Source organism: Tauraco erythrolophus, chromosome 5, assembly GCF_009769465.1.
Source record: "Tauraco erythrolophus isolate bTauEry1 chromosome 5, bTauEry1.pri, whole genome shotgun sequence".
NCBI lineage: Eukaryota > Metazoa > Chordata > Aves > Musophagiformes > Musophagidae > Tauraco > Tauraco erythrolophus.
This window is the reverse complement of record NC_141469.1, coordinates 72,639,584-72,649,890: the sequence shown is the minus strand read 5'-3', so window position 1 is coordinate 72,649,890 and position 10,307 is coordinate 72,639,584. Positions and strand designations below refer to the sequence as shown.

Here is a 10,307-nt window from a genome sequence, read left to right as displayed (position 1 = left end):
GTGCAGTGAGATTATGAAAATGTGTATGCTCAAAGCGAGACACCCACAAACAATGCATGTATTGGGAGTGCCACGGCAGCAGTGTGCCAACGGCTCTGCTGGCAGTGCTCAGCTGGTTTCTTGGTCATTTTTGTAGCCCCTAAGATTTTCCTTCCTAAACTGATAGGTACATTTAAAGATCTATCTGACAAATCAGACTTGTAAAAAAACAAAGGGAAAGAATTTTGGTGAAAAAGTATATCACCAAGAACAGAAATACTTTCCTAAAAGCTAAGGACAAAAAAAAAAAAAAAAAAGATGGGAATAGCCAAGTAGTCTACCTCTAAAATAATACTGGATGCTTTTGATGTATTGTGCACCGCCAAAATGTAACATCATTTAATAACCAGTGTCAGTTCTCGCCATAACCTCCAGTAACTAGAAACTGGCTTAGGAGAGAAACACTGTGCACACAACTTCGTAACAAGGTTATCTGTACAGCCTGAGCACACAAGTCCCAGTCAAGAAGGCTATGCAAACATAGGACTAGTCTCTCAAGAAAGTGCTTTCTGGAAAAACAGGCCTGTTCCCTGTTCTGATCTTCACAGCAGCCCACCCATGCCTCTTACCTCCTGTTCTACTTAAAGCCCTGATCCAACACTTACCAGCAGTCCGTGAAATTAACGGACTTTAGCTCAGGTCTCCCCTGCTAAGACAGGCTTGACAAGAGGATGTTGTTCCTAAAGTATGGCAAGCAGAATTCCTGAACTGCGTGGCACAGTGTTGGAATGGAGACCCTTTCTACAGCAACACAAAGAAAGTCTTTGGAATGCAATTTTGCTGAGATTTTGGAAAAAAGTACTTCTTTTTTTTTTATTTTGCCAAGGACAGGATTTTTCTTTGGCCTCTCTTACTGATGTGGCAGGACAACTGGAGGCAGGGAACCCGGTGTGAGATTAGAAAATGCGTGACAGCAGCTACGGAGCCAAGAGGACATGCCCTATGCATGGCCAACCAATCTGCCAGTTGGTTGGTTGGTTGGGAAACCATGTCACTCTAGGCCACAATTTTGTTTTGTGGCCTTGCAACCATTGCTTTTTGCCACAAGATGGGGATAAAAGCACGAGTTTACACCTCGTATGAAACAGCTTCTTCCCCTGCAGGGATGAATATGATTCTTGCCCACTCAGGGACCTCATTTTGTTGCTATTATTTGGAGCATGCATACTGGCAAGATAAGTTAATTCATAAATAATAGCTGGTGGTCTACTTTGCTGTTATTGAGGGATGCTTGGGTCTGAAACAATTCTGTTTCTTATCTTTATTGAAATTAAAACGTCTTCATGATGTAGTTGGCTGTAAACCGTTTGAGCTCCTTGCAACTCCATGTCAAATTTCAAATCACTGCAGCAATAGTAAGAGGCAAACCTCTCTCTAAAAAGACCTATGTGAATTCATGTCACTAAGTAAAGCTTAGTGACCTAATGATTAGTCAGCTAATCGCTATTGATTTAGTCAGCTAAATCGATTCTAAACTTACATAAGCTGCTTTATTTTCTGTTTTCAACTTCAATAGTCATCAAATACCCACAAATGTTCTGTCCCAAGTGGCCAAGGGCAGAAATCCAGGCTGAAATGTGGCTGGGGCAGGCCCTTGCCCTGCAGATCTGATGTTTAGCTGGCAGTGGTTGGCAGCTTGGCTGAAACGAGTAACAGGCTGCACTTCATAACATAGCAATGGGCAGCCTCTGAAAGATTTTGGTAGCAATATTATGTGACATACATATTTATTTTCTTTATGTTGCTGTAATGAAGCCTCCCATTCCTTCTTAAATAAGGGCAAGTGTTTAGCGTACTCAGCCATTCATTTAGCCAGCGTTTTCTTAGGCCTTATCACCACTTGCACACATAAAAGAAGTTAAAACGACTTGAGCACCCAAAATCCCATCTTGCATCATCCATGTTATGAGGTGAAACATCCTCTCATCACCAGTCTGGAAGCATTGATATCTTTGTGAACAGGTCTAATCACTCTCACAGGTCTGTTCCAGGATATATTAATCTCAATGGGAGCTCTACAAAGATCAAGCACTGCAGCACTTTGACGAAATCTGTGTTTGCAGTCATCTGGGGGGAAGGAAAGCAAAGAAGGGGAGAGGAGAGGAGAAGGAAGGAATGAAACTTCAAGTACTAGAAGCCAGAAACCTTAAAAAAAATCTTTCCCCAAAAAAATCAAAATATAGACACTGGACATTCTTCATTGTCTGTCTACAATAAAAAAATAATTTATTTATAAATACTTCTATTTATTTCTATGCTTTCTTACACAGGACTTTTTATATAATGAAGGATTCATCATTTAGCATATTCTGCGTTCACAGAAGTCACATGTAGTAATGAATGCCTGCAGCAAATATTGACTTTTTCTAAAGGAAATTTTGTATAAATAGAGATGTCATAGATAACATGATAATGTTAAGCAGCAGAACAACATTATCCATATTGATTAAACTGTAAATTCTGTTTCAAGAACAAAAATTTGTTATTTTACTTTACCATTATAACTTTCTATCAGATTTCTTCTTCTCCTTACATTCTCTACTGCCTTGAAGGACAAAGGTGCTGTGAAGACATTGAAAAGTCAGCCTGCCGTTTCTACAGGGTTTACCTTGGAAAAGATTCACACAACAAAGCCCTGTCCCATCTTTCAGTGAAAGCTCTCACAAACGCTCGTTTTAATTTTCTGCCCTCTATATGCTGCCCAGCAGCTTTTGGTGTTTCTCCATTTGGACAACACAACGAAGTGAAAACGAACTAGCTTCCAGCCCCCTTCACTTTCTGATCTTCATGTAGAAGCACAAGGAAGCAATGTATTTGTTTGCAAAAGTGAACAAACAAACAAAAATTTACCTTTGTTTTAGATATTTAAGACATTTAATCTGTTTACAAGAAAACCATCTTGGGCAAAGTCATCCTTCTTCTGACTCCCAAACCCAGAGTATTGTGGTCTAGTGTTACTGAAGGGCAGGTGCTATTGTTAACAAGCACAGATAACATGGAAAGCTTATCAAATTGGAGCTGGTGGGGAAGAAGGCAGCCTCTTGCCTGGCTGCTTGGAGAAGTTAATTTATTTGTTAATTTATTTATATTTATTATGTGTCCTCCAGCACTTTCACCCAGGCGAGTGGGATGTGGGGCCCTGCTGCCAGCCCTGACCGCTGGCAGGCTGAGCCCAAGAGCTGACTTCATCACCAGCCTGTGCACATCTTTCTAACTCAGGCATACACTGTGCTACTGAGCAGCAAAATTCTCGGGAGCAGTTTGGCTGTGGGGCAGCTTGCGCTGCATTTAGGCAGAAATTGTGTAACACGCTTCATGCTTTCAGTTTCCCACATATGTTTAACAACCACTATGATTTTTAGTATGACTTCATGGAGGCATAGCAATTTGCCTGGGCAAAAGTTTATTGCTGTGACAGAGTTTCAGTTTGGGGAGAGGGGTGACATTTCTGCGTTGTTAATGTGATAAAAACCAGTGGCTGGGGTGGCAGCGGCAGGAGCAGCAGCACTCCTGCTCCTGGTACTCTACTGCTGTTTTAAAAACCCAGCTTTCTCTGTATCATTACCACAATTATCACACAGTCCTATGATGGTACTATTTCTCTGCACAGCCAAATTACTTGGAGCACCAAATCCTCAAATGTCAGTTTTGCACAGACATGTTTAACTTTGTAATTGGGTAAGCCTGAAGAAGCCTACTGTTATTGTAAATAATTTTATAATTAGTATGACTGCCTCCACCTCATTGATTCAGTAGGCTGGTAGCCCTGCTGCTTAAGTATATATTAATTTTGTGCTCAGCTATTTGATAGTTATTTGTTTTTTCTTGGTTCCTTATAGTTAGTATTTGACCGAGTCAAACCAGTTCAGTAATACTTCAATACTTCACATAGATGTGTTGATCAAAGTGAATCATACGATTTTTATCGCATGCTTTTTTAATTTTTATTACTTTATTTTTTTAGAAAAAGTGTATGGTTATTGCTTTTTGGATGAGAATTTCAGTTAGTTACACAATGGTAGAGAAACCTGTCATCCAGATGCGCTGGTCTGGCAGTCTCCAGCTGCTCTTGCATGCTTCTTGTTTTCTCGATTTGTCTTCTCTCACCTGCAGCTGCCAGGTCTTACACCGTGGTGGTCACTGGAGTATGCCCCACGTTTAGTTGGACTGGCCTTCTCATGAGTGCCCTGGAAGGTCACAGCAAGTGTCCTGTGGCTGGCTGCTTGGGCTAGCTAGGAGAGAACCGAGTAATGTTCAAGGAGGCCAGAGCTGGCAGTAGACATTTATTTCACAGCAGCCTGCTTTTATGTGGGCTGTTGTGAAATAAGTGCTGATTTCTGATGTCACATTGGAAATGATGAATAATAGTCAGGATAAAGGAACATATTGCATAGCAGAGATAATGGGATTATTCACAGAAGTGGCGTGAGGAAGTTCCTTTGAACTTCCAACACTACCCCAGCTGTTCTTCCCCTTTGGGAATGCTGTTTCAACATCTGAGGTTAAATGACTTATTTGTAAACAAATGGGAGGGAAAAAAAATACAAAAGCTTTTTCCTTGCTTGATTCATTGCATGATTTTATTAGCCTGTCATTCGCAGTGTTTTCACATTAGCTTTGAGCTGGTACTTTGAATGAGAGAGTAGCTGATGTAGGTGTGTATCTTAAAAGACGAGCATCTTAAAAAGCCATGGAGCATTTCTTGCACACAGATGGTGACAGTGTAGCTGAGAACTCTATGAAACAAATGTGTGAGCAAAGGTAGGTAGGCATGGCATGGCATAAAACCTAGTGATACTCAACTTGTGGGTCTCACAGACTATTCATCAGTCTGTCACAATGCATTCGCTCTGATTTGAGCTCTTGTGGCTCTAGATGACTTTATGACAAGTTGCATAAATATTTGTCCTGCAGTTGTACCGGCCACGCAACCGGTCTCTATGATTGGTGTGACTGCTTCTGATTTTATGTTTTCTAAGGGTTTCCTGAGTAGGGTGTAATCTACAGTCAAATACCACAGCACGTCTTGGCTGATTTCTGTAGTGCCAGAAGTATGTACAGGTGTTCTCCATTCATCACACCTTTCTTTTCAACAGACACTGTGAAGGGCGGTGGTTCAAAGAAGGGAGAGGAAGAACAGGATATATAGAAACCTGAGGGAAGGGTGGAAGGTGTAGGAAGGATTCTGCATACTTCTGGGCTGGGCTTAAGGAAAAGTTCAGGTAAATCTTAATCTGTCCTGCACAGGGGAAGCTGAGCCTATGGGGTGCTGATGAGCAAAAGTTAGGATCAGACAAAGGCACTGAGGAAGCTTCAGTCCTGTTTCCATTCTTTGGCCGCACAGGAGATGAGTACGCTGGCCTGCAGCTCTGTTGAGACTTTAAGCAAGCACAGAAGTGTCTCTGTTAACCGAGAGAAAAGTTACCAGTGTGTCACAGCCCCAAGTGCTCCAGTGACTTAACAGAAGTATGACCTTCCCAACTTGGATAAACGTCTGTGGCAGAAAAATGCTGTACTCCAGCCACAGTACTGGCTCTGGTGCTGCTGCCACTGGTGCTTGTTTTCTGGTCTTGCTTTTTACAGAATGAGAATGTACTTGCTGACTCAACATTCATTTATAAAAGCCTTAATGCTGTAGCTGCTGTTCACTGCGGGTTCATGTCCGAGCTCTTCACCCCCAAAGTCTCCAGGGAGTCGCAGTTTCTCATCGTTCACTCTCCAGATTACAGTTAGAAGCATGTCATTGGGTTTTACTGTGGAGCTGCAATTAAAGACTACGAAGAAGAAAGCTGTGCGTGATTTATGTGAAAAACACATTAGAGGCTTACAGCAAAGAGGGGGATGGAGGAGGAGGATGTTACATCAAGTCACTGCGAGAGTCCCATAGTGGACCTAAAAGGAAACACTAATGTCGTAGTCTAACTTTCTGTTGTAAACTTGCAAACTGGGAAAGTAGTCATTTTGGGTTAGACTGGATCAGAGAAGAAAAGAGAAACTGAGTATGAAGGAAATTCTGATTGCAGTACCTAATAAAAAATAAATTGTGGGTGAAAACTCAAATCTGCAGGTAGCATTTTCCCTCTGATGGAGAGCTCAATAAAATGTTCTTCTTCCTCCCTTTTTGCCTACCTGGACTCTAGACTTTCTTTTATTCCTGTACCAGAGGCAAGTATTTCTGAGAGGCATTTTCCAAAGACCTTAGCTCCCACTCCGGTGCCGACGCCAATGCCCTGCTGAGCAATGCTTGCATCTGAGCAGATACAGAAATAAGCATACGTGCGTTTTTCTTCCACAAAAAACAAACAAAAAAAAGAGTCAAACATTTAAAACACCACAACTCCACAGCGCTGTTTTGAAACGTGCTTTAAACTTCAAGGACAAACTCTGCTTCCAGCCTGCGGTGACAACGAGCCGGGTGCTGGGGGAATTAATCCCTCTTCCCACCGCTGCCATGACATGACTGCTGGCAGCCACCGGCTGTGTGGGGTGTTCCCTCCCTCCAGTTTTCACTTCCAACCTTTCTCTTATTTCACCGACATAGCCCTGGATGGAAAATCACGGCGGGGTTATGTGTACGCCGCTCCACACTTTTTAAATTCGGGCCAAACGCTGCCCCGCGTCGCGCTCCGCCGGGCCCCGGCACGCCTGGCTGTGCCGTCGGAGCCTTCCTTGGCACAGGGGTTTGTTGGGCCTCCCCGACTCGACTGCGCGCCAGCCTGTGTGCGTGCGAGGGCAGGAGACGCTCGGGATTTTCGCTCGGGACTGTGGCCGCGCTCACGCGTGAGCGATGCCAAGGGCCCGCTACCGTCGCTGGGCTGGAAGCGGGTTCCGAGGCGGTGTTTTCGGCGGCAGCCCGGTTCCGATGGAGCCCGGACTCCCTCCTTTTCCCGCTCAGCACCGAGCGGCAGCCACTGGCTGCCTGGCCCGGGGTGGCGGCGATGCCGGGAGGGGGTCGCCCCGGACAGCCGCGGGGCCTGCCCCTCGTCCGCCATGACCCGAGGATCCCTGGCCAGGGAAAGCCTTTCCCGCCGAGCCCTGCCGGCGGCTCCCGCGGGAGGGGCAGGGGCAGGCCCCGGCCCCGCTCCCCCCGCAGACGGCGGGGGCGGGCCGGCGGGGCGGGCGGCGCCCTCGGGCCGGGCCTCCCGCCCTGAGCGGGCTGCCGGGCCCGGCGAAGGCGCGCGTCCGAGGCGGGCTGCGGGCGCCGGCCCGGCCGCCGGCCGGCATGGGGGCCGGGGCGCTGGCCGTACGCGTGAGTAGGGGCTGGGCGGCCGCGCCGGGAGGCCGAGGACGGGGGCGGCGCTGCCGGGGGAGCGGCTGCTATCCCCGTATCAGCCGGGCCGTGGGGAGCGGGGGCCGGCGCGCTGCCGGCTGCCGCCTCCCCCCCGCCCTCCGCCGCGGTCCCTCGCGGGTGGTGGGGAGAGGCCGGCCTGGGCCCGGTGCCTTCTCCTCGTCCCGTGCTGCTGCTCTGCCCTCTCGGCAGCTGCGGCTCCTTTGGGAAAGGTGGAGATGAATAAAGGCGATTCCAGGCTTTCTCCCCCCCCCCCCCCCCCCTTTTTATTTTTTGTTTAAGCTAGCGCGCAACTGCGCTGCATCGTGCCCGGTGTTAAGGTTGTTGGATGAGCTGAAAAAGCGCGTTCCTGTGAGATAGAAATGGCTTTGCTCAACTCCCGGCGTGTTCGCCGGGCTGCACGTGGCGGTGGTTTTGGGCAGAGCGGGTTAAGTTGCTTTTTCCAGCCTTGGTCATCAGTAACAGTTGAATTAACGTTTCGACAACTTTTCCTTGTGTAAAATAAGGTCTTCTATCTATAAGGTCACGTAACATTGAACTCCTTGTTTCAGAGCTGTTTTGAGGGGGTGATTTCATTTTGGTTTTGGTTAGATGTATGTTTTGGATAACCGTGCATGTTTTTTTGTTCCTACTCGGCGCATCCTCTCCAGTTGCTGAAACAAGCTCAAAAATGTCCTCTTTTTGGGACACGGGAAATGTCTGTTGGTTCTCTTGCAAATTTAGATCATGAGTTTCCCCGAGTAAATCCAGCTCCATGACTCAAGTTTTTGAACGCTGAAGTGGAAACAGGCTGGAAACCTGTAACTGAGCGAGACTGAGAGGCTAATTGGAGGCCTTAACTGGAAAAGCTCTCTAAGCATCACAGCTGCTCAGAAACTGCTCAAAGGATTTTTGCTGTCTTCTGAATTTAACCCAGGCTACATGATTTTTGCCTTGGCATGTGTCTGCCTGGAGTGAAAATCGTACATTATTCATTTAATCCTGAATGGAAACATCTCTTTTTAAAAGAGATGTGATATTTTAATGTCAGGCAGATTTTACTTCAAACACTGATGCATGTACTGTTTATCGTAAATATTTATAAGGTGGTCAAAATAATGCTGGTTTTATTTATATACTGCAATTCTGTTTCACAAATAATAAAACATTAATGAAACGTATACAGGCAACATCTTTCATAAAGATCAGGTAAGTGTTGGGTAGAACTTGGGACTATAGAACACAGGTGCTCCAAATAGCCGTGTTTAATGGGAAAAACACAGCAAAATGAGTGAAGTGAACTGCCAGATCATTTTATATCTGAAAGACGGACAGTCAGGCTCAATAGCAGCACTGATGCAGACGTTCATGTTGCTTACAGACTGCAGTAAAAATATCATCCCACAAATGAAGAGATTTCAAGGGTTTGTTTAAAATAAAAGACGTATGCCTTGCTAAAATCTGTCTTAATGCAATCAAGCACCAAGACCGAAGCAAGAATCTGAGCACTTCTTTGTGTTACTGTACAATATTCTCTATGTGTAAGGTTTCTACTACTCGTTTGTTAATAAAACACAGTAGGAATAAGTTCGGTTTTAAGCATTGTGCTAGTAGTGGCTTTTCTAAACAGATAGATTGAACTCCATGGTAGCAGTGGCCTCCGGTTCCTGCAGTGTCCGAAACGTGAGGAAATTCATCAATAGAAAAACTTTTTTTTTTTTTGAGTGAGCTTTGGTGAGTTGTACCGTGCTTGTCCATGTTAGTGAAATAATGCTTTGGTGCATATGGAAATCACAACTGTGGTAGGAGATGCTGCTGCTCTGCCTTGAGCTGTCTTTCCAAACCTGCAACACCATATGCTGATTTAGTTTTCTGCCTGTTATCAATCCTATAAATTAATCCTATATTTGATACTCCCTAGGGTTTTATTGGCTGTGTCCTCCTGTTTTCTCTGTCACTGCCACTCAAAACTTGTGAGAATGTTGTGCCTTTAGAAGAACCTATGGGATGTATGTAATTAAGGGTTTATCGTGGAGTGGTTTTCCAACCCCCTTATTATATGTGCTTAGATCACATAGTCCCTTTCTAACATTAAAACCTTGGTAATTAAATTTGAGACTGAGCAAATATTAAACATAACATCAGATCTTTCATGATCATCAAGAGAAGCATAGTCAGCAGGTCAAGAGAGGTGATTCTCCCCCTCTACTCTGCTCTTGTGAGACCCCACCTCGAATACTGCATCCAGTTCTGGTGTCCCCACCATAAGAGAGACATAGATTTGTTGGAGCGTGTTCAGAGGAGGGCCACAAAGATGATCCAGGGGCTGGAGCACCTCTGCTATGAGGACAGGTTGTGGGAGCTGGGATTGTTCAGCCGTGAAAAGAGAAGACTTCGGGGGGACCTAGTAGCTGCCTTCCAATACCTGAAGGGAACTTACGGGAGGGCTGAGGAGGGACTTTTACAAGAGTGTCCACTGATAGGACAAGGGGAGATGGGTTTAAGTTGAAGGAGAACAGATTTAGATTAGATTTTAGGAAGAAATTCTTCAGTACGAGGGTGGTAAGACTTTGGAATAAATTGCCCAGAGAAGTTGTGGATGCCCCCTCCCTGGAAGTGTTCAAGGCCAGGTTGGACGGAGCCTTGAGTAGCCTGGTCTAGTTGAGAGGCGTCCCTGCCCATGACAGGGAGGTTGGATTAGATGATGTCTGAGGTCCCTTCCAGCCTATGCCATTCTATGGTTCTATGGGGATCCATCTTACCTGACAGTGGCCAAAATGAATCCCTAGGGAACAGCATCTGGAGGAAGGGTGCAGTGAACCTTTCCGAGAGTATTCTCCCAAACTCTGACAGGTATCCTGGAGGCAACCTGAACTAATGGTGGGGTATTGGGATTTTTTTTGTGTTCATGTTTGAACTGCATGAGTTACAACAGCAGCCTCCTGAGAGTCCTAATTACTTGTTACTCTAGTAACAAGCTTGCATAAAAAAGTGTATCTTT

At 45.4% G+C, this 10,307-nt stretch overlaps 1 protein-coding gene across 1 annotated transcript in view; it reads left to right on the top strand.

Annotated features, from left to right (window-relative positions):
• The first annotated feature begins 7,261 nt into the window (after positions 1-7,261).
• Positions 7,262-10,307, top strand: part of FAM13A (family with sequence similarity 13 member A) — a 131,269-nt gene continuing 128,223 nt past the window's right edge. Inside the window, exon 1 of the mRNA XM_086611526.1 lies at positions 7,262-7,288. Coding sequence (XP_086467652.1) covers positions 7,262-7,288 — 27 coding nt within the window. The remainder of the gene's footprint in view (positions 7,289-10,307) is intronic.